The sequence below is a fragment of the Oncorhynchus kisutch genome, linkage group LG25, assembly GCF_002021735.2.
Source record: "Oncorhynchus kisutch isolate 150728-3 linkage group LG25, Okis_V2, whole genome shotgun sequence".
In the NCBI taxonomy this organism is placed as follows: Eukaryota; Metazoa; Chordata; class Actinopteri; order Salmoniformes; family Salmonidae; genus Oncorhynchus; species Oncorhynchus kisutch.
This window is the reverse complement of record NC_034198.2, coordinates 26,954,713-26,979,679: the sequence shown is the minus strand read 5'-3', so window position 1 is coordinate 26,979,679 and position 24,967 is coordinate 26,954,713. Positions and strand designations below refer to the sequence as shown.

At 44.4% G+C, this 24,967-nt stretch overlaps 1 protein-coding gene across 2 annotated transcripts in view; it reads right to left on the bottom strand.

Annotated features, from left to right (window-relative positions):
* Positions 1–24,967, bottom strand: part of akt3a (v-akt murine thymoma viral oncogene homolog 3a) — a 127,439-nt gene that overhangs the window by 19,517 nt on the left and 82,955 nt on the right. For both annotated transcript variants that reach the window (XM_031805006.1, XM_020460604.2), the window contains exons 3-5: positions 8,865–8,990; positions 3,817–3,928; positions 296–443 (exon numbers count right to left, since the gene is read on the bottom strand). In XM_031805006.1, coding sequence (XP_031660866.1) covers positions 296–443; positions 3,817–3,928; positions 8,865–8,990 — 386 coding nt within the window. The remainder of the gene's footprint in view (positions 1–295; positions 444–3,816; positions 3,929–8,864; positions 8,991–24,967) is intronic.

The window sequence follows — 24,967 nt, the reverse complement described above, 5'->3', positions numbered from 1 at the left end:
ACAGCTCCGCAAAATGATTCTATCAGTGTTTCTGTATCAGTCAATCAGGATATGTCTCCTGTGGTGTGCTCATCCTTTAGTCAGTGGAGCTAAAGAAGACACTTTGAACCAATGGCTTCTTGCCACTGAAATACTTCACAACGTGTTGCTTAGAATTTGTATGTTTATTTCATTTCATCCCTTAGGTCCTCGGGCGGGATGGGATTGGGATGTAACTTCATTTTGTATGTATCTATTCATGTTTGCTGACAATTATTATCACAAAAAAAGTCAGTGGTCCAGATGTATCTCTTACCTTCCGTTTATGGTGGCTGGTAGAGGTGTCCATCTCCTCCAGCTCTCCGATGTTGTCCATCTGAGACGTGGGACTGCATTGGATCCTCTCTTCCTCCTGTCTTTGGAGTTTGTCTGCTACTATCTGGATCGCCTCCGTCCACTCATCCCTGTTTGCAAAACAGAGCAGAACACAAACCTCTAGTTACAGATGGGGTCAAATATATTGGCACCCTTGCACTTTACTATGGCTTGCGATGGAGCAGAATGTTTTGGTTGAAACTGGTTGAATGGCAATATTTACCCAGTAGGCAGCTGCAACTTACCACATGTGATAAATTACACAGTAAATGACTTGCCTCCAACCAAGTTAATTTGAATTTATTTATATATATTTTTGTCCTGTGAAGTCGGAAATCAAACAAATACACGTGTGAACACCAAAAGTGTTTTCAAACTCAACTGATTTTAAAAGAAATAATTAATCTTGCAAGGGTACTAATATATTTGACCGCAACTGTAGGTATAGTGTCTTAACAGTCTATAGTCTGGTTAGCCCTGTCCACTTGTCCCTGTCAGGATATGTACACCTGTAAAGTTGCATATACAGTATAACAATAGTCTGGAGTATGGATAGCCTATTTTAACTCATACCATACAGCAGCTGTAACACAGACACATGAACAAACTTCTGCATGGTAACAGTGATATTTCACAATGAAATGTAGCTACTTGTTTGACGTCTAATGTGACACCATTATACATAATCAATGACATTCTGCTAAGTTAAGAATGATCTTTAGACAGTGCAATCTATTCATTACACCTTCACAATGGGGTAAAACTGGAACTTTCAACAAAGGCTAATCTATGCAATCATCTATGTAATCGTCAATGATCAGTCACTTTAAAAGAAAACAAATGTTCACAAATGAGTTTATGTCAATGGGAACTACTGCGTGTTTGCAAATGGCTTTACCCCCCATTGGGTTTTCATTTGTTGTGCAATACAACATCTGTTGAATTAAAAGAGTGATGCATTTGGATTTGTGAGCACGTGTGTATTTAATGATGATGAATATATCCGTGTGTGGTTTGTGCTTCCCTCTGGGTTGTACTGCTGCTACATCAACATTCCACAGGAGGGGATCGTTAGCATTTGGAAACTTTCATTTACAGTACGTTAATCTCTCATGGACCGATTCTTGTGGACAAATGAAACGGTGAGAATCTGTCACGGTTCACGTAGAATTATATGATTACGGGCAGCAGTAGTAGTTCCTGGTTTTGGTTATTTGGACGAATCAGGATTGGGGAGAAGGCGATGCTTAAACTCGTCTAGTGATTTTCAAGCCCGTGTGCAGATGATAAACGGTTTCCACTAGATTCCACATCCGCAGTCAAAATTGCCTATATTGTAAAAATTCATGAAAACAAAAATGTCCTTTTGGGCCATGATAAATACAGGTGAAATTAGCAGAAGGGAGGGGTTTGAACTAGAGTTTCCGTTTGCGAGGGAGGAGACTTCGCTTCCTTCCTTTACACAAACGTAATCACAATTGTTAATGGCATTCCCCCCAGAAGTAAAACAGGACATCTAGCACATGTGGTAACGTGATAAAACAAACAAGAACATTTGACTCACAAAGTAGCATCAGTGTGGGGTTTTTTGTTCCATGTTTTGTTTGGACTTTGAGAGGCCCATATGTTACAATGAGGGATTGAACAAGATGCAAATCCATACCAACACAAAAAGACTCTTTCTGAACACCTTTTCCCAGCTTCACTCAGGTTTCTGAATATATCGGATGTGACTCCGAACAAGGGCAAAGAAAAGTTGTGTTCCATTTGAACAATCAAACGGCACAGTGTACACATAAAAAGCAACAGGAATCCTCTCAAGGTCGTGCAGATGAATGCGAGCCGAGCCATCTCTCCCTACCCCCTCCATTTTTTATTTTTTTTTACGTATAATGAGATTTTTTCGCTAATGAGAGATAATGGGCCTGACTACAGTCGGGCGACATGCCAGCTGGTGCCTCCCCTCTCCTCACTCGTGGGTCTGCCGATGCTGGGCCCGTGCCAGGCGGGTACAGTACAGTAAATGCTGCTGCCAGCCAGCCAGAGACACAGTACAGTACAGTACAGTACAGTGGCTGTAAGGTTTAAGACAGGAACTGGAAAATACGTTTAACCTTTCCTCTTAACCGCTGGCTGCACTTCCCCTCGACCCCCTGGCCTGTCTAGTGAGGCTACAGCTCGAACTCAAATTCTCTTCACTTCCCCAGCAGAAAGTAGAGTTTAAGACCATAACATCTGCCAGTGCTGCTTCCTCTACCCAGCTCTGCTCCGTAGCTCACTTTCACAGGTCGCTGCCTGCAGTTGCCTGTTCCCCAGAGACAGAAGAGAGGATCGTCTGTATGTGTGCCAACTGTGAACAGGCACAGCTTATTATCTTAAGTCTTATGGGCAAACACTGTTCTTTCTGGAGAGAGATAAACATCTCCATTTCCTAGAAGAAGGACAGCTGGAGAATTTATGCCAGTGCTACTATACTTGAAAGGTCTCTTTTCTAGCCTACATACAAACCCCCCACAACCCCCTCTGCTGATCACCTGGTTGGTTTTACTGGAACGGAGCATGTATGATCTGTGTTTTCTATTCATCTTTGTTAAATGACACACTGCTCTAATTTCAAATGGATTTGAAACTGAGGACAAATATGTTTGTCGCAGAAAACGTTCACACAACATTATCTCTGGAATACCATTGAGTATAAAGTCATTTCATAGTCATATCATAGGCCAGTGATGGGCAACTGGCGGCCCGCCACCGCAGATCAATTTCATTTTTGGGAGGAGGGAACTCAGTCGGGGTCTCAACTTAATGTTGTGAGGTAGAATACACAAGGTGCAATTTCAAAAAATGGTTGTGCATCAGCAGTTTTACTCTTATTATGTCAGTCAATTAGCCATGTCAGCTAAACATTTTTAGATTGGTAAGTTAGTCTACCCTGCTATCTAAACATGTAGTAATCATGGTCAAATTTTGGACCGGGGAACCCCATTGATTTTCTTAGTCATTCTCACTCAGATATCATATTCAAAACCTCAAACATTTCTATCCACCCAATGACAAAATGTGTAGAATTGCAGGTAATTAACTTAAATGTCTTCTATCCGTTGGCAGGAGGGCCCCCAAAAGGCTAAGGCCGACTCTGGCTACATGTGTAGGTATGGATGTGGGTATGCAGACCCACGAGCCACTGCAGCCCCTCATGATGAGTTCAGATTGTTTTGTGGCCCCACTCCCATCAAAGTTGACCATCCCTCTTATAGATTATCATAGTAAACCATCATTTAAAATGGAACTAGTGAACAATTTATCTCAGTTTCACATGACCTCCTGACTTGAGCGCTACACTATGACTTTTCATAGATGTACTGTTTTCATAGACGTACTGTTTTCATAGATATACTGGGTACTGGGTAGATGAAAAGCAGTCAGTTGGCCATAGATAAGCAGACTAAGGACTGAGCCTACCTTTCCTCTGGCGTGTCCACATGGAAGGTCCTCTCTATGACGGTGGTCCATTGTAGACATCTGATGATGAATGTGTTGGGCTTTGGTCGTTCTGTCTTCATCAGTTGGCATTCTGAGACAGAGAGAGGACAGATAGAGAAGCGTCTGTGAATATTCAGATTTACTAGATGTCAAATCTTGTGTCTGAGCTTCAGTTGCTGATAGGGCTGGGAATTTCCAGGGACTTCATGATACGATATTATCACGATACTTAGGTGTCGATATGATATGTACTGTGATTCTCACAATTCTCAATGTATAGCAATTTGATACTGCGATCTTATTGCGATTTGATGTTCCAAACATATTGCTCACTATAGTGTCTGCTGTAAAGGGACAATAGAGAGCCATGAGGAAATTAGCTTTGAAATAAAAGTGCAAATAATGTGTTGGCTCACAATTTTTTAATTTTTTAAAGATGGGGAACAAGTTATAGGATGAGAAATACAGGAGTTTTGGCATAGGTACAGCCGATTACCGTTAGCTAGCGCTACCTACAGTAGCTAATAAAACTAAAACTAAATAAAAACATTTACAAATCAATACTTGGAGTCAAATATCAATATCATCCAAAAAGAATATTGCGTTATGTAACTGTAAAGATCACTAGTTGCTGTTGATACTAGTTAATTGTGATGAAAGAGTAGGTTAGCTTTGTTATTGAGTATGTACATACACTGAGTATACCAAACATTAAGAACACCTTCCTAATATTGAGTTCCACCCCCCTTTTGCCCTCAGAACAGCCTCAATTCATCAGGGCATGGACTCTACATGGTGTCGAAAGCGTTCCACAGGGATGCTGGCCCATGTTGACTCCAATGCTTCCCACAGTTGTCAAGTTGACTGGATGTCCTTTGGGTGGTGGACCATCCTTGAACCACACGGGAAACTGTTGAGCGTGAAAAACCCAGCAGTGTTGCAGTTCTTGACACAAACCGGTGCTCCTGGCACCTACTACCATACCCCGTTCAAAGGCACTTCAATATTTTATCTTCTCCATTCACCCTCTGAATGACACATACGCAATCCATGTCTCAATTGTCACAAGGCTTAAAAATCCTTCTCTACCTGCCTCCTCCCCTTCATCTACACTGATTGAAGTGGATTTAACAGGTGACATCAATAAGGGATCATAGCTTTCACCTGGATTCACCTGGTCAGTCTATGTCCTGGAAAGAGCAGGTGTTGTCCTAATGTTTTGTACCCTCAATGTAGATGGACTGTACTGCAGAAAACACAACACTTCGCACCAAGTTAAAGCGGTCTCATTCCATCCAGGAACAGACACAGCCAGATGGGGCTTCAAGCCAACTGTGGAAAAGTTTTGCAGTGTGCTCCACTGTCACCGCTACAGCAGCTATTGGGGACAATGTTCAGTCAGATGACAGCTGAAACAGAGTGTTGAGCCTGTACGTGCCAGTAGGTAATGACTTCCCTCCCTCAGCTGGCCTCATCTCTGCCGCCACCAAACGGCGGGACGGCCTAAATATAGGCGGGAAGGTTAATGACGACACGGCTAAGGTCGCAGGCGCACTCTACCTCTTTCTTCCTGCTCCGCTAATAAAATGGAGTCTCCCACTGAGCGCAGAGAAAACAAGGTCATGACGGAGTTCCAGTAGGTAGTAGCGCTGGACACAACATAGTCATTTTAGGGGGAATACAGACAGAGGAGATTGTTTTGCTTCAGCTAAACATACTAGGAGAGAGCTCCAGCAACTGTCCTGCCATCAATCAATAGGCATTTATATTGGAGTGTTTACTGTAATATGCATTCATTTCCCTATTCTGAAATCCCTAGTGGGATAGGGCCACCACCTACTGTATCTATTAGTTCATCAGTTTGCATTCTTGTTATATAACATTATATCTTCATTTGAACTCTCCACGTAATTCATGTACTTCAATTTTCCAAACTATATTGAAATGTAATTAACAAATGCTATATATTAGAAATATGGGGCTCTGGAGAAGGAAAAATATTCATCAGGTACCATAGCATTGTTTCCTAGTCATTTAGGTGAGTTATCTGAGACGTACTTAGTGTTTGACATTAGACTGTAGCCTGTTGGTCAGGCAGGCAAGTAGGCAGGCAGGGAGTGTCTCAGGCTCTCTCTCTCTCTCTCTCTCTCTCTCTCTCTCTCTCTCTCTCTCTCTCTCTCTGTCTGTCTGTCTGTCTGTCTGTCTGTCTGTCTGTCTGTCTGTCTGTCTGTCTGTCTGTCTGTCCTGTCTGTCCTGTCTGTCCTGTCTGTCCTGTCTGTCTGTCTGTCTGTCTGTCTGTCTGTCTGTCTGTCTGTCTGTCTGTCTGTCTGTCTGTCTGTCTGTCTGTCTGTCTGTCTGTCTGTCTGTCTGTCTGTCTGTCTGTCTGTCTGTCTGTCTGTCTGTCTGTCTGTCTGTCTGTCTGTCTGTCTGTCTGTGACAGTATCTCTCCCCACGCTTGGGACGGACAGACAGGCAGGCAGGCAGGCGGGGCTGCACCATTCCATTTCACTGGCCCATTTGACTACAGCAGCCAGCGTCCCAGCACCACCTGGCCTCCCAGCTTTGGACAACAGATGTGGCAATACTGTAGTGCTGCCAAGCCAGCCGGGGCCGGATGTATGGCCACCCTCTCTCCCCCAGCCTTTAGATTAAAACCTGGCCGTGCTAGCTTCCTGACGGATGGAGTGAGAGAAAGCGAGAGGGGAGAGGGAGAAAGTGAGAGAGGAGAGAGTGAGAGTGAGAGTGAGAAAGAAAGCTCCCTCCATGTGTCCAAGTGGTAACACAGCAAGGCCGGATGGATTGATGGATGGATCCACCCCCTTAAACTGTCCTTTTTTCCCCCTAAAAAAACTATCCAGCAGCCAATCATAAGGAAAATCTGAGGCCATTGTCAGTTCTGTTGTGTGTTGGGACAATAGGAAACTGTTGTAGTTGTTTCATGTCCATGTAATTACTGTGGCCTTTGTTGTAGGAACTGTGCCAAGGAGTCAAATGTTTCCACCAGCTTAGTGGCTATCAGCGTATGTCTAGTTGTTTTGGTAAACAGCTGAGGGATGGGGCTAGAGAAATGTAACCACTTTCAAATTCATAGACAAAGATATGGATGCAAGGATGAACTATCCATGAGATCTAAATTATACTTTTGACCATGTTTTGAGGCTTTGAGGTGGAGTAAAACAAGCTTATATTTAGGGTTTTGATGTCATTTATAATTGATCCTCTTCAAGAATCAATGGGTGTACATGTATATCATTAATTTAAAAGTACAGTTGATATACCAATCTCAGATTGCCCCTTTAAGTATACAGTTGAAGTCGGAAGTTTACATACACTTATATTGGAGTCATTAAAACTTGTTTTTCAACCACTCCACACATTTCTTGTTAACAAACTGTAGTTTTGGCAAGTCAGTTAGGACATCTACTTTGTGCATGACACAAGTCATTTTCCCAACAATTGTTTACAAACCGATTATTTCACTTATAATTCACTGTATCACAATTCCAGTGGGTCAGAAGTTTACATACACTAAGATGACTGTGCCTTTAAACGGCTTGGAAAATTCCAGAAAACAATGTCATGGCTTTGGAAGCTTCTGATAGGCTAATTGACATAATTTGAGTCAATTGGAGGCGTACCTGTGGATGTATTTCAAGGTCTACCTTCAAACTCAGTGCCTCTTTGCTTGGCATCATGGGAAAATCAAAAGAAATCAGCCAAGACCTCATAAAAAAAATTGTGGGCCTCCACAAGTCTGGTTCATCCTTGGGAGCTATTTCCAAATGCCTGAAGGTACCACGTTCATCTGTATAAACAATAGTACGCAAGTATAAACACCATGGGACCACGCAGCCGCCATACCGCTCAGGAAGGAGACGCGTTCTGTCTCCTAGAGTTGAATGTACTTTGGTGCAAAAAGTGCAAATCAATCCCAGAACAGCAGCAAAGGACCTTGTGAAGATGCTGGAGGAAACAGGTACAAAAGTATCTATATCCACAGTAAAACGAGTCCTATATCGACATAACATGAAAGGCCGCTCAGCAAGGAAGAAACCACTGCTCCAAAACCGCTATAAGAAAGCCAGACTACGGTTTGCAACTGCACATGGGGACAAAGATCGTACTTTCTGGTCTGATGAAACGAAAATAGAACTGTTTGACCATAATGACCATCGTTATGTTTGGAAGAAAAGGGGGGAGGGTTGCAAGCCCGAAGAACACCATCCCAACCATGAAGCACGGGGGTGGCAGCATCATGTTGTGGGGGTGCTTTGCTGCAGGAGGGACTGGTGCACTTCACAAAATAGATGGCATCATGAGGTAGGAGAATTGTATGGATATTTTGAAGTAACATCTCAAGACATCAGTCAGGAAGTTAAAGTTTGGTCGCAAATGGGACTTCCAAATGGACAATGACACCAAGCATACTTCCAAAGTTGTGGAAAAATGGCTTAAGGACAACAAAGTCAAGGTATTGGAGTGGCCATCACAAAGCCCTGACCTTAATCCTATGGAAACATTTTGGGCAGAACTGAAAAAGCGTGTGCAAGCAAGGAGGCCTACAAACCTGACTCAGTTACACCAGCTCTGTCAGGAGGAATGGGCCAAAATTTACCCAACTTATTGTGGGAAGCTTGGGGAAGGCTACCCAAAATATTTGACCCAAGTTAAACAATTTAAAGGCAATGATACCAAATACTAATTGAGTGTATGTAAACGTATGACCCACTGGGAATGTGATGAAAGAAATAAAACCTGAAGTAAATCATTCTCTCTACTATTATTCTGACATTTCACATTCTTAAAATAAAGTGAGGATGCTAACTGACCTAAAACAGGGGATTTTTACTAGGATTAAATGTCAGGAATTGTGAAAAACTGAGTTTAAATATATTTGGCTAAGGTGTATGTAAACTTCAACTGTAGGTATCCCTTGGGAAAGAGTCCTCATTGCCTACTTATCACTGTGGCATAATATTGATTTAAAATAATTGACGTACTAGAAAACAGCACAGTGGATGACTCACTTGCAACAGAGAAGTTATTAAGGGGATAAGGTAGGTCTGCGTCCTGTGGTTTCTCTTTGTAACCTATGAACGAACCGTCCGTTTTCAGCAGGAAGTAGCGTGGTCTCCAGTTCTTGATATATTCTCCTGTAGAATATGAGAGAGAGAGAGAGAGAGAGAGAGAGAGAGAGAGAGAGAAAGAGAGAGTTTCTTTGTTAGTGCATTTCACCTGCCAGTCCATAGATTCAAAAACAGTAAGGTAGGCACTCATAAAGCAGTTAAAACCACTTATTACATTTTGAAATGGTTTTATGGAACAGGTTTAAAAGTTGTTGGCTCTTTGAGCTCTATGCGCAATTGTTGTTTAGTGCAGACATGATTGTTTTTACATTAAAGTGCAGTAACACAGCTTACCCCTATAATCAGTATCATTCTAAAGTGGCTACTGTTTCAATATCCATTCACACCAATAGCTTTTAGACTCTCATCATATGGCTTTGATATGTTTTGGGATTAACATGATCAAAATGATAAAAACATGTTTACGATCTCAGGGCTGAAATCACTCCCCAATGATCATCTGCCTCATTTTGGGTTAGACTGGGGGACCCTTAACATCCTGCCCCAGGATTTAGGCTAGCCCTGTAGAGAGGGAGGTCAAATCTCCATCAGGGGGCCAGAGCGGACACCTTTAACCCTCCTGGGCGGCAGCAGCTGAAAAACAACATCTGCTAAGCAGCTGGTTATCCCGCATTACCAAACAAAACTTCTGGTGCAACAGCCTGCTCCATCTAATAACCAACAGCAGGATTACAAGGGTGTCAACATCTCAGCTCACAGCGCTACATCATACGCACAGCACCGGGTTCAACACAGGATACTGGAGAGCATAGGCAGCACATCTGCTTTTTTAACATACACGGAGTGGACAAAACATTAAGAACACCCTGCACTTTCCATGACTGACCAGGTGAATCCAGATGAAATCTATGATCCCTTATTGATGTCACTTGTTAAATCCACTTCAATCAATGTAGATGAAGGGGAGGAGACAGGTTAAAGAAGGATTGTTAAGCCTTGAGCCTTGCATACTAGAAGCTATGGTAACTGTTAATGGAAGAAGTTTGGAATTTGACTTGAGAGGGAAGGTACTACACTGCTGTCTGCCAAGATACAAGTCATACTTGACTGGAGTTTTTTTAAAGTAGCAAACAATCATATGCAAATGTGCTTCTTCTTGTTCATTTCTTCTTGTTGATATTTTCCATTTTATAATAGATTTTTACTGTAGGCAAGAAGATTGACATTTTCAATGAGACCGACAGTCAAACAACGATCTAAAAAGTACCATTCTTAAGTCCTTCCACTTCCACATATAATACTAATATAACCATTATGTTCAATATTCAGTTCCATTTAGTTTCAGCATCAGGCCATTTCTGCTCCAGCCTCATTCGTGTGGATGGACACACTGAAATCCTCTATAATGGACGAGACGTGAAAATCCTAAAACGTGCACTTTGTGTTTTTTAACTCCTGGTAATTAGCCCACCATCCCGATGGCTGACACGCACGCCTCTGTGACAGCTCTGATCACTTCTTTTTTCTACACCGGGAAGAGAAAATAAACAACATGTTCTATTTGTAACATCCACTTAAAGCATAATGACAGCAGCTTTTCTTAATTAACACATCAGAGAAAAACACCTGCTCATGTTAATTTGAGGAGACGGAGGTCTTTGCCGGTATGCCTCTGTGAGGCTGGGGTCTGTGGGGGGGGGGGGGGGGGGGACAGGAGGGGAGGAGAGCAGCTGAACGCAATGCAGTACGCCGTGGGGACAGGAGCCACCATAGGTAGCAAGGTCTCTCCTCCGACTCGCTCACACAGCCTGTCACAGGATCTCACCACTAACACTTGGTAGATAAATAAATTAGGCCTATAAATTATTCCTGATCAAAACAAGACATAAATGTAAGTATAGACATTTGCTACCAGACGGAAGAGTGGGCGTGACACAGTTAATTGCATGAAGTCACTGAGAGGGAGATGTCTAGCTTTTGAATTAATCAAATGTACTGGATTTAAGCCAGAAGGTAACAGAGTGTTAAGACCGACAGGGTGGTCTTTAATGAATGCTACAAATAGGTGTCCCACCAGATTGCACTTAGTGTGTGAGTGTAGCTGTATTTGGTCAATGCAATATTCAGTCTGTGGTGCTGGGTTTGCAGTGAGGCAAATGGTCCAATATCCTGGACTGGGGGTTAACCCAAACTGGGAACCAGACTATGTAGAGGGGGTAGCCAGAGGTGGAACAGAAGGGGATGGACAGTTACACCCACATATATTTCCAACTCTCAGTCTCAACTGATCCAATAGTGTTCCATCAAACTCTCAACGCTGGCCCTGGTCATAATGACTCTGCTAGCTCAAATTCTGAACATCTTGAATGGGCTGCTGTAGGCAGATACTCCATGTTATATTTTGGGCAGATTGAGAAAATGTCCTGCATTCAACACAATACTGTTTTTTTGCAGTACGATGCAAACAGTTGAAATAAAAATTCAGCTCAGCCACCCACAGAATCAGTTCTGAGAGAGACTGTTCCAACAGATCCAATTGCACAATTAAAGCAACATACTGTATGCCACTCAATTACAAGACCAGATTAATTGTTCATTTGTCAGTGGACTGAGACAGGCAGGTGGCTGTATGAATCTGGGAATGGACTTCGATGGGCCACTTCCACCGACAGATGAGCTCTTCACCAAAAAACTTTCAGCGGCCCAACACCGTCACAGCTCCTGAGACCATTCTAAGAACCCACACCTCCATCTTCTTGTTCATTTGACGCAATCAGGTTTTTAGTTTTCAGAAGAAGAAAAAAAACACAGCTCATTTGTTAATCAGCCCAAACAAGTATTTAATTTAATGCTTTGGCCGGAGCCGGCCTGATTTGCAGATGGGCTTGTGACGGGAGCCCTGGGACCGGCGGGCTGCCACGTTCCAGCACACAGGGCTGAGCGCTCCAAACCTCCAACCAGCTTGTCTGGGCACCGCCAGAGACAGAGACAGCCGCTCCGGCAAACGGTGCCCCAGCCCCCAGCCCCCAGCCCTCAGCCCAGGCACCGACATGAGCACAGAGACTTGGGCAGCACCAGACCTGGCCAGACGGAGGGAGGGATGGATGGAAGGAGAGAGAGATGGAGAGAGAGATTAAGAGAGGGAGGATAGAGAGAGAGAGAAATCTGTCTGTACCTGGATCTGCTGTTTCTCCTCACCATGTAGGTTGTGTACCATGGCAGCTTGCTGAGGGAGAGCGGCTGGACCCACTTTGTCAATTTGGCCAAGCTGACAGGAGAGGAAGCTCTCTGACAATAGCACAAAAGTACCTCATGTTATCTTATTTTTACACTGTTTAACTGAGAATGGAGAAACTAATAAATATATGACCAAATTATACATAATTTAGCTTACAGTTTACAAGTTATAGGTATTTAGAGGCTATTTATTCAATGTGTATAAAACCTGTATAAACTGTACTGTATTTATAATTATATGACAATATTTTAGGTTGAAAATAATTATATTACATAATTTCTGATATATCACGCCTTACTTTTATTTTCCCGCATAAGTAAAATCAGGGTTGTGCCTCTACTGCCATTCATTCAGTCAATGGGTGATTCCAATTAGACTGGTTTGAATTTCTCCCTGACCACAATGGCTGCCAGAATAAGGGTGACTAAATCAATGGAGGCCAGAGAAGTCAAGGGGTGATCCTTTAGTGATGCAAAGCTGCAGGGATTTGCTGTATTTTCTACCTGAATTGCCCAGAAAGACTTAGGAGTTGATCCCTTAGAGATGACGGTCATGTCCCCAGTTAAGACACTCAGACACAACAAGGTGGTCTGAGCTCTGATCCTCTGGAATGCCTAGATAGCTGGGAGTAAACAGTGGGCTACTTCCTGCATGGACAGATTCCCCTACCATCAACCTGGGATGCCCAGCTAATCCACGCAGGGTAAATGCAGGGGTAGGGAGGAAGGTGCATCCTTTACTCCTCTACGTGTGAAAATGAAGAAGAAGTGAAGTTATAAGAGGAGGGCACTAAAACGATAATGGCCATTAGAAAGAGATCCTGTACACTGTTCAGTTCTTCCAGACCATGAAAGACATTCTCTATTTTTATTTAGTTCAGACCTGGTGTGTGTGTGTGTGTATTGTGTTCCCATGCCCCCTGCCATAGGCTTGTGACCGGGAAGTAGCCCCAGGCACAGCTGCCCTGCTGCTCCAACCCAGAGGCTCTCAGACATCTTATGTGAAATCCAGGGCTGGCTCAAGCCAATCCACTTACAGTGTATTAGTGTCATTACCAGGCTGCCCAGAAGGGAGGGGTGGCCAGGAGACTACTTGGCTTCTGGGAATGGACGCGGGGGTGGTGGCTGATGACAGTGGTAGTACAGGAGTGAAAGCCAGACTGACTCTGTATGCCCTCTGTTTAACTGTTCCTCCCACAGTGAACTACAGTGAATGATCAGAAGAACACTTCCCCCTCCAGTATTTATGCTGCAGTAATTATGCTGCAGTAGTTTATGTGTCGGGGGGCTAGGGTCAGTTTGTTATATCTGGAGTACTTCTCCTGTCCTATTCGGTGTCCTGTGTGATTTAAGTGTGCTCTCTCTAATTCTCTCTTTCTCTCTTTCTTTCTCTCTCTCGGAGGACCTGAGCCCTAGGACCATGCCCCAGGACTACCTGACATGATGACTCCTTGCTGTCCCCAGTCCACCTGGCCATGCTGCTGCTCCAGTTTCAAATGTTCTGCCTTATTATTATTCGACCATGCTGGTCATTTATGAACATTTGAACATCTTGGCCATGTTCTGTTATAATCTCCACCCGGCACAGCCAGAAGAGGACTGGCCACCCCACATAGCCTGGTTCCTCTCTAGGTTTCTTCCTAGGTTTTGGCCTTTCTAGGGAGTTTTTCCTAGTCACCATGCTTCTACACCTGCATTGCTTGCTGTTTTGGGTTTTAGGCTGGGTTTCTGTACAGCACTTTGAGATATCAGCTGATGTACGAAGGGCTATATAAATACATTTGATTTGATTTGTCCCATCGCTGCAACTCCCCTAAGGGGTCGGGAGAGGTGAAGGTTGAGAGCCATGCGTCCCCCGAAACATGACCCTGCCAAGCCGCACTGCTTCTTGACACACTGCTCGCTTAACCCAGAAGCCAGCCGCACAAATGTGACACAGCTTTGGATTGAACCCGGGTCTGAACTGTGAAGCAGTACCTTATACTGCTGAGCCACTCGGGAGGCTCCATTTCGTAAATCTAACCATAATTCTCTCCTGCTAATTCCTGCTTACAAGCAAAAACTAAAGCAGGAAGTACAGTGACTCGCTCAATACGGAAGTGGTCAGATGATGAGGTGCTACGCTACAGGACTGTTTGGCTAGCAGAGATTGGAATATGTTCCGGGATGCATCCAATGGCATTGAGGAGTACACCACCTCAGTCACCGGCTTTATTAATAAGTGCATCGACGACGTCGTCCCCAGTTGATATACCAGTCTCAGATTGCCCATTTAAGTATACAGTTGAAGTCGGAAGTTTACATACACTTAGGTCGGCGTCATTAAAACTCGGTTTTCAACCACTCCACAAATGTCTTGTTAACAAATTATAGTTTGGCAAGTCGGTTATTTTTCCAACAATTGTTGACAGACAGATTATTTAACTTATAATTCACTGTATCACAATTCCAGTGGGTTAGAAGTTTACATATAATAAGTTGACTGTGCCTTTAAACAGCTTGGAAAATTCCAGAGAATTATGTCATGGCTTTAGAAGCTTCTGATAGGCTAATTGACATAATTTGAGTCAATTGGAGGTGTACCTGTGGATGTATTTAAAGGTCTACCTTCAAACCCAGTGCCTCTTTGTTTGACATCATGGGAAAATCTAAAGAAATCAGCCAAGACCTCAGAAAAAGAAGTGGTAGACCTCCACAAGTCTGGTTCATCCTTGGGAGCAATTTCCAAACGTTCATCTGTACAAACAATACTACGCAAGTATAAACACCATAGGACCATGCAGCCATCATACCACTCAGGAAGGAAACACGTTCTGTCTCCTAGAGATGAACGTACTTTGGTGCAAAATGTGCAAATCCCAGAACAACAGCAAAGGACCTTGTGAAGATGCTAGAGGAAACAGGTACAAAAGTATCTATATTCACAGTAAAACAAGTCCTATATCAACATAACCTGAAAGGCCGCTCAGCAAGGAAGAAGCCACTGCTCCAAAACCGCCATAAAAAAGTCAGACTATGGTTTGCAACTGCACATGGGGACAAAGATTGTACTTTTTGGAGAAATATCCTCTGGTCTGATGAAACAAAAATAGAACTGTTTGGCCATAATGACCATCATTATGTTTGGAGGAAAAAGGGGGAGGCTTGCAAGCCAAAGAACACCATCCCAACCGTGAAGTACGGGGGTGGCAGCATCATGTTGTGGGGGTGCTTTGCAGCAGGAGGGACTGGTGCACTTCACAAAATAGATGGCATCATGAGGTAGGAAAATTATGTAGGTATATTGAAGCAACATCAGTCAGGAAGTTAAAGCTTGGTCGCAAGTGGGTCTTCCAAGTGGCTCTGACTCTCGTCGGATGTGGCAGGGCTTGCCAACTATTAATGGACTACAAAGGTAAACCCAGCAGTGAGCTGCCCAGTGATGGGAGCCTACCAGATGGGATAAATGCCTTTTATGCTCGCTTCGAGGCAAGCAACATGGAGGTATGCACGAGAGCACCAGCTGTTCCGGATGACTGTGTGACCACACTCTCTGTAGTCGATGTGAGCAATACCTTTAAACAGGTCAACATTGACAAGGCCGCGGGGCCAGATGGATTACCAGGACGTGTACTCAATGCATGTGCGGACCAACTGGCAAGTGTCTTCACTGACATCTTTAACCTCTCCCTGACCGAGTCTCCCTGTGCCCAAGAAAGCAAAGGTAACCTGCCTAAATGACTACCACCCCGTAGCACTCACATCAGCAGTCATGAAGTGCTTTGAAAAGCTGGTCATGGCTCACATCAACACCATCTTCCCGGAAACCTCAGGGGTGCGTACTTAGTCCACTCCTGTACTCCCTGTTCACGCATGACTGCGTGGCCAAGCACGACTCCAACACCGTCATTAAGTTTGCTGACGACACAACAGTGGTAGGCCTGATCACCGACAACGATGAGACAGCCGATAGGGAAGACTTCAGAGACCTGGCAGTGTGGTTCCAGGACAACAACCTCTCCCTCAACGTGATCAAGACAAAGGAGCTGATCGTGGACTACAGGAAAAGGAGGGCCGAACAGGCCCCCATTCACATCGACGGGGCTGAAGTGGAGCGGGTTGAGAGTTTCAAGATCCTTGGTGTCCACATCACCAACAATCTATCATGGTCCAAACACACCAAGACAGTGGTGAAGAGGGCATGGCAATGCCTATTCCCCCTTAGGAGACTGAAAATAATTGGCACTTGGGTCAAGCTTCCTGCCATCCAGGACCTATATACTAGGCGGTGTCAGCGGAAGGCCCAAAAAATTGTCAAAGACTCCAGTCAACCAAGTCATAGACTGTTCTCGGCATGCGGTACCAGAGCGTCAAGTCTAGGTCCAAAGGCTCGTTAACAGCGTCTACCCCCAAGCCATAAGACTGCTGAACAATTAATCAATGGCCACCCTGACTATTTCCATTGACACCCACCCTTTGTTTTTACAATGCTGCTAGATCTCTCTGTACTTTGCTCCGTTCATTTTGCCTCGATCCTGACTAGTCTCCCAGTCCCTGCTGCTGAAAAACATCCCCACAGCATCATGCTGCCACAACCATGCTTCACCGTAGTAGGGATGGTGCCAGATTTCCTCCAGACTTGACCCTTGGCATTCAGGCGTAAGAGTTCAATCTTGGTTTCATCAGACCAGAGAATCTTGTTTCTTATGGTCTAAGAGTCTGTAGGTGCCTTTTGGCAAACTCCAAGTGGGCTGTCATGTGCCTTTTATTGAAGAGTGGCTTCCATCCGGCCACTCTACCATTAAGGTCTGATTGGTGGAGTGCTGCAGAGATGGTTATGTGGTTGCTTCAAGTTGTGTATTTACGGTATTCTATGTATTGCCTTGAAATCAATTCCAATTCACACAACATTTAAGGGAGCATGCAATTGGCATGCTGACTGCAGGAATGTCCACCAGAGCTGTTGCCAGAGATTTGAATGTTAATTTCTCTACCATTAGCCGCCTCCATTGAGCCTGTTTGGGATGCTCTGGATCGATGTGTACGACAGCGTGTTCCAGTTCCCGCCAATATACAGCAATTTCGCACAGCCATTGAAGAGGAGTGGGACAACATTCCACAGGCAACAATCAACAGCCTAATCAACTCTATGCGAAGGAGATGTGTCGCGCTGCATGTTTATATTTTTGTTCAGTATAATTACATGGCTTCAATAGCATTCACAATGATATAGGGTCTAGGCCTACTGTAAATTGCATTATGGCTGAGCATGGACATGCCAAACATTGTCAATAAGCAAGATTAAATTCATTATTGATAAGGCCTAAAAAGAGAACAAATAAACCAATCTAAACAGCGCTGGATAGGCTGCGTTTCCGCTGCCTAAAATTCAGCGAGCTTGCTGATGTTAGACAGGTAAAATGTCAAACCTGGCGTTAGGGCTGCAAAATGACAGTGCGCCAGTTTTTACCTGACTAAATGGCAAACTAATGTGCTTTTGACACTAGAGCCGCCTCGGGGTCAATGGGAAACAATGTTTGTTCTCCCCAATTTGTGGGCATGGTCGATACCTTCTTATGACGTGAATATCGACTCAAGATTATTAGGCTTGTTAAGTGTAGTAATAGCAGCAGTGGTATTAATCATAGCGATGGACTAAAAGCACATAAAAGTCCACTGCACTACATGCTAGAGGTCGACAGATTAATCAGAATGGCCGATTAATTAGGGCCGATTTCAAGTTTTCATAACAATCGGAAATCGGTCATTTTGGACGCCGATTTTGCCATTTACACCTTTATTTAACTAGGCAAGTCAGTTAAGAACACATTCTTAACCCACATTCTAGGAACGGTGGGTTAACTGCCTTGTTCAGGGGCAGAACAACAGATTTTTACCTTGTCAGCTCAGGGATTCAATCTTGCAACCTTACGGTTAACTAGTCCAACGCTCTAACCACCTGCCTCACGAGGAGCCCGCCTGTTACGCGAATGCAGTAAGAAGCCAAGGTAAGTTGCTAGCTAGCATTAAACTTAATCAATCATAATCACTAGTTATAACTACACATGGTTGATGTTACTAGTTTATCTAGCATGTCCTGCGTTGCATATAAATCAATGCAGTGCGCATTCTCGAAAAAGGACTGTTGTTGCTCCAACGTGTACCTAACCATAAACATCAATGCCTTTCTTAAAATCAATGCAGAGAAGTATATATTTTTAAACCTGGGAATATTGAAGTCTAATGTTAAAAGGAACCACCAGCTTTCATGTATTCTCATGTTCTGAGCAAGGAACTTAAACGTTAGCTTTCTTACATGGCACATATTGCACTTTTACTTTCTTCTCCAACACTTAGTTTTTGCATTATTTAAACCAAATTGAACATGTTTCATTATTTATTTGAGGCTAAATTTATTTTATTGATGTATTATATTAAGTTAAAATAAGTGTTCATTCAGTATTGTTGTAATTGTCATTATTACAAATAAAATAAAAATTAATCGGCCAATTAATCGGTATCGGCATTTTTGTCCTCCAATAATCGGTATCGGCGTTGAAAAATCATAATCGGTCGACCTCTACTACATGCAATCCATTCTAGGGACATAATGACATCAGTGCTCTCACTTCACTAGAAGATCTCCCTTCCTGGCATATGACAAGATTCCAACAACGATTTCATTTCCGAGAACAGCCCAGATGTATGAGTAGTACTGTCATGATGAGTAGTACTGTGGTGGTGGGTTCCTCCAACAGCAGACAAAGGGTGGCTCTGGTTCTGGGGGCCGGCAGCCACAGGCAGATTGAGTGGGGCGCCCAGGGGACCCTGGTGGTCCCCTGGGGCCCAGGGAGATTTCAGCCCCGCCAGCTGCACACAGCTCGCCCTCCTGGTGCCCCTCTCTACCCCCCCAGCTGGTGCAGCGTGCTGCGGATAGAGAGGTCAGATCATGGGCCACCATAGCCACACACTCACCCACACATAAGTGTACAGAGACACATACACAGGCAGCCGGATACAAAAACAACAGTCACTGTAGCCCAGCAATACAGCTCAGATCAACACTGGCATTACACATACTAGCTTTCAGGCTGATAGATAGTACAGCTGGTAGTACAGTGTGAGAGTAAGGATGATTACTCTCATGACATTGTTTGTATACGCAACAGGAGCAATGGGGATAACTATTGACTTCTGAGAAAAGGTTTAGATTAGTGAAACTTTTTAGTGAGACTTAATGAGACTTTCAACTGGTAGTAAAAGATGAGAGTAAGGATGATACTTTCAACTGGTAGTAAAAGATGAGAGTAAGGATGATACTTTCAACTGGTAGTAAAGGATGAGAGTAAGGATGACTTTCAACTATTAGATGCACTCTCACACTTTTGTATAATTACATCCAGTAATTTTGAAAGTGGTGTCCATGAGCCAAAATGGGTAACCGTTTTAATGTCCTACATCATCCAATTGTGTACTACATCATACATTTCGTGTGATATTTTACGAATTTCTTGTGCTTAAGATCCTGGAGTGCATCTTTAACGTGACTCTAACAGTGAGAAGGAGGAACTGAGTAAACTATAAAAACTGACATTACAGGCGGCTGAGATGCGTTTCAAAATATTGCATGCGATATGGATCTCTTGTGATATAGATATTGCACATGTCAATATTGCAATTCAGATTTGAATGTTTAATTGTGCAGCCCTACTATGTATTACCAAGCAATGATGGATCATTCGTCTTATGTACAACTTCTGATTTTGATTGAAATAGGCTATATTACAGAAATCTTCTCATGTGTAACAAAGCAGCTGTCACAAATGTCCACATTCAAAATCTTAAGAAGCTCCATCCTTAGACCTTTAGCTAGATCTGACTGAGAGACTAATGACTATGTAATCACATTCCCTGTCTCCCACACAGCGCCTCTCCCCTCCCCTTCCCCGCCTCCCCTCTCCTATTGGTCAGTCCCTGTAAAACTAGCAGTGCTCACTAGATGGCGCTGGCTCCCTAGAGCAAGCTCACTGTCTCCCCGGCTGCCTGCCTGGCTGGCTTCACACTCAGCACAGAGGGCCACAGTAGTCGGTGAGTGACAGAGACACTGCAGCCAAGAGGCCCTCTCTCCCTAATCCCCTTTCCCTCTTTGGAGCACGAGGGGTGTGTGTATGTGTGTGTGTGTGGGGGGGTGGGGGGGGTGGGGGGGGGGGGGGGGGGTGGGGGGGGGATCCTCCCAACTGGCACAGGTGGCACCTTGGCTATGGAGTGCACCACCCCTCCAGCTAAAATGCAAACACCCACTTTCCTAATCCCAACCTGAATTATGGAGAGGCGGGTCCGTCCCCGAGACCCCGGGGGAGAGGGATGAAGGTCGGTTTACTAAACACACAACCTGGGAGGGGAGGGGGACAGGGGTTCGTTGAGCTACTGTACCTACTGATCTCCTGCTCTCTATACTGATTCTAGAAGATTCTGCAGACAGGCCTTCAATAAGCGAGGGGGTAAAGTTTGGTCACATGGGTAACGTTGGTCCTCCGAATGAGCCTTTTCTGTACCCTACACAGGACATTATAGACTAGTAATGCCCCGATGTCCTCAAATACACAGTGCTCAGCTCAATGTCCCGTACGTACCCACTGTATTGAGTGACAGACAATGTCTGAAGACATTACTCAAAACAATGTGCCAGTGCAACCTAATGCTCTCAAATTCCCAACACAAATACAAATTCACACAGAAAATTGGTTAAATTCACGACTTGACACATTCGATGACCAATGTAATAGGCTAATTGAGTTGGTGTTGTGCTACATTGTGTTAAACTGTTGTATTTTGTCTGTAAGCCTGTGATTGTGTTTGCTATGAAAACACGGATAATTAATATGATTATCTAAGGAACTGTGACCCAATTAGAGCTCATAATCAAATAGCCTCAATTGCTGTTATTGCCTCGATCTGTTTTGCAATCTAATTAATTGACTTGTGTAGATAGACTTGAGCAGTGCTGTATGTAATGGAAGGTCACTGCGTCATTTAAAGGTGTAATGCGTAGGCATAATGTTCCACATCAATAAGCACCATGTGATGGTTGATGATATGCTTACTTATTTCACCAGATTGGATCTGATGTACACACGGTTGGCATTTTAAATGTCCTTGCCTTTGCTGTCCTTTTGACGTTATCCTTCACTTTGATGTCACTGCATAAATGACCTTGACCAGCCTTCTCTTTGTTGAGAATAAATTACAATTAAAATAAATCATGAAACTAAGTAAAAGTTTGGGGAATGATTTGAAACTACCACTGAAACCAAGTAAAAGTTTGGGGAATGATTTGAAACTACCACTGAAACCAGTCTTTACATGGGTGTCTGCTAGATAGTGACAGTAATGAAGAATAAATAATAAATGCCATACTATACAGAAACACAGTCCTGTGAAACACCTAACATCTCTTAATAACAGTTTGGACAGCAGTTCATCACTTTTATACCTCAGCACTGTTGTAAGAACCACCGTGTTAATATTTCAACAGTGGTCTCATTCATAGTGTGAAATTCATACAAGCTCCTCCCTTCATTTAACATGATAATCCTCCTGTTCTTCAGAGACCACATGGTTGAACCAAACAGCGCGTAGAGGCCAGGGTAGACTAACGCTGTCAATAGGACTGACAGGGGGAGGAGAGGACACAGACAGAGGTCAGGGAATTCACTTTTAGTTAAGGACTGATGGGGAGCTTCCCTGAGTGGAAGTCAGAATTCCCAGAAAACAGTGAGGAAGGGTATTAGACAAAGGGGTTGTTTAAGGTCAGAGTGCACTGCTGCTGCTGCTCATAGTATTTAAAGTAGCGGATTGCATTCCTCTGACAGGGAACCTGAACATCAATACCAAAAGTATCATGATTTAGCCTATATTTCAATAATGAGTTTCCCTGACAGACGCAGTAGTAGAGGTGAATTAGCTAGCCTGAATGAGTATATTCTAATGGTCATCTCTTCTAATGGGCACACTTGGTGGTACAGGCCTAGAAGCCATTTCAGATATTCAGAGGGTGACCGGCCCGGATGTTCGGGGGTTAGAGAGCCAACTCAGGGGTTAGAGAACTGACGGGGTCAAAGGGTGTCAGTGTGCTGAGACTGTCACCATCACCACAACTGTCATTATTAATTCATCCCAGTCACAGGGTGACTCCCACATGTTCCACTGGGCCCCTGGACTGGACACAGCCATGTATTATGGAGAGGACCTGGAGTCACCTTCAATATGTTACTAACAGGAACTGATAAAGTCAAACAATTAGGCAATTAAATGTGCGGTGTGAATGAGTGCTAAAGCTCAATACAAAGTTGTACGTAACAAATATGCTAAACTTGGGCTAACTTCAGGCTAACTCAAACACGTCGGTTATGTTGGACTAAATCTTCTATTAAAGAGCAGAAAGGAAAGTGGACGTTGTTCATAACAGAACAACAGAATCACACATTGTAACCACAGTGCAGTGTAAGGCAGAACCAACCGTCTGAGCGGAGTTTGTACAGTACAGGCCAGGCACAGCAGCGGTGGACAGGTGCAGGACTCAGGGCTCTGTGCTGCTTTGCTGTGGCCGTGCCTGTCTGCCTGGCTCTGTGCATTTGGTAGAGGCCCTGAATGGCCATTATATCCAGAGTGGATGGATGGGGCTATATTCTATTATTTATTCAGCAGTGCTGTGCTGAGCAGTACCAGGGCTCTGGGAGGCAGCTGGTGAAGGGGGGACAATACAGGATCCCCCCTGCCCCATTGTCCACCACCCCTCATACCCCAACAACGCCCCACTCCTCACCCCACTCCTTCACCACCGCTTTTGTGCTGTGTCCTGTCCTTCTCTTCCAGTAAACTAACCCCCCCCCCCGAACCCTAAACACACACACACAGCAGCTGATAATCCCCTGTACCCCAGCACACCGCAGAGTAAACAACCAGGGACTGTCATATGCGTCCCCCCACACTCACACACACCAAATCCACTACCACCCATATTCCCACGCCACACCCCTGTACTCAACACTAATGAATTGAGACTAACAGTGCCACCAACCCTAGCCAAACTCATTTAAATGGGCCCATTCAGAGAGCTCATTGAAGCCCAGACAGTTAGAGCACTTGAGCTCACAAACTGCTGTGTGTAAAGTGGAGCTGGTGTTTATGATGTAGTGGGTGTCCAACGTCTTTTTGGAGTTGGCGAACCCCGTGCAGCCACTGGAGACCTTTAAACAGAGCTAAAAAGACAGAGAGATATGTCTCCCTCTCCTTAACCAACTTCTGTGTTGATCTGCAGCAAATCTGCATTGATTTTTGCTGTATTGTTAATAGCTTGCCCAGATGAATGAGTAGAAAGGATGCTAATATTGCCAGCTGGGCTGTGGTGGATGTATATCTGTGCACTGTCCTTTGTTCCATCCTGCCTTGAGTAAAAGATCAATACAGCAGTGCTGTCAGGAAGACGAGCAGTTTGGCCCAGACCAAGATGCCTCTCTTTCTCCCTTAATTGCTCTTGGCAAGCAAAGAAGATAGAGCAGAAAGACAAACACTGTCTGCCATTGACTTTCCATCCACCGTAGCAGAACCACTTCAGAATTCATCAAACCATAATTCATACACACTTAAGACAAATAATATCACACCATTACAACTTAGCACACTCTACTGCTTTTTCAGGAAGCTATGAAAAATACATCAACAAGTCTTCTTACAACAGAGCTCCCTATTCATTTTCTTCCATTACATAAGTAGCCTTGCACGAACCCTGGCTTGTGCGAGACGCAAAGGCTCATACTGTAGGAGCAGGAGCCTTCTCCTGTTTCTGTAGCGTGAGGCAGCTTGATGTACAAGTACACCCCCTAGACAGGACGCTAGTCTATCACAGGGCCTTAACCACAATCTATCTCCTTAATGCTGAGTGCCAAGCAGAGACGCTTTTTACAGTGTTTGGTATGACTCGGCCGGGGATCGAACTCCCAACCTTCCAATCTCAGGGCGGACACTCTAACCACAAAGCCATTGAGTAGGTAAGAGGTGCATAAGAGGACATTGAACTACTTTTTTTTTAGAGAAGAAAGAAATGCTGAGGAGAATCATCAACGATCCAGCTTGTGATCCCTTTAATTGCCCCTGATTAATAAGTTATTGCAGCGTCTTGACAGGTTGCCAACCCAAGCGCATCCTGACTTGACCCTGGTAAACTGCTCTCCCTGGGGGTAGACAGTGAGCGAGGATGGGCTCTGTCGGTCAGCCCAGCCCAGCCGCTTTGTGAGGACACTACTGGGGGGTGTTAGGGGGTGGCGTGACCTGGAAGAGACCACAGCTGCCCCCCTATCCCTCCACACCCCAATAACAAGACCCAAAGTTGGATGACAGAGTGGTTTCTACAGGGGAGTTTCTCCCAGTCACGACTGCTCCTGTCCTGTCAGATTCAGCCTTGGAGCTCAGGGATGAGCCAACCCAGCGGGAACTGTGGATGTGATCTGAGACAGAGATGAGGTGAGAGTGTGTACTACTGTCTACCTAACCCAAACACCCTCCCCCCTCACTTCCACCTCCCTACTCCAAACCACACTCAGACTGTCCCCACCCACAGCAGCAGCCTGGCACTGAGTGCGTCTCAAGTTCCAGTCATTATGCTGCACGACATCTGCACATGTTTATGTGTCTGTCTCTCTCTGTCTCTGTCTCTGTCTCCCTCCCTCCCACCCCTTCCCTCACAAGCTCTCCATCTCTCTCTCCTCCATGCACACACACACACACACACACACACACACACACACACACACACACACACACACACA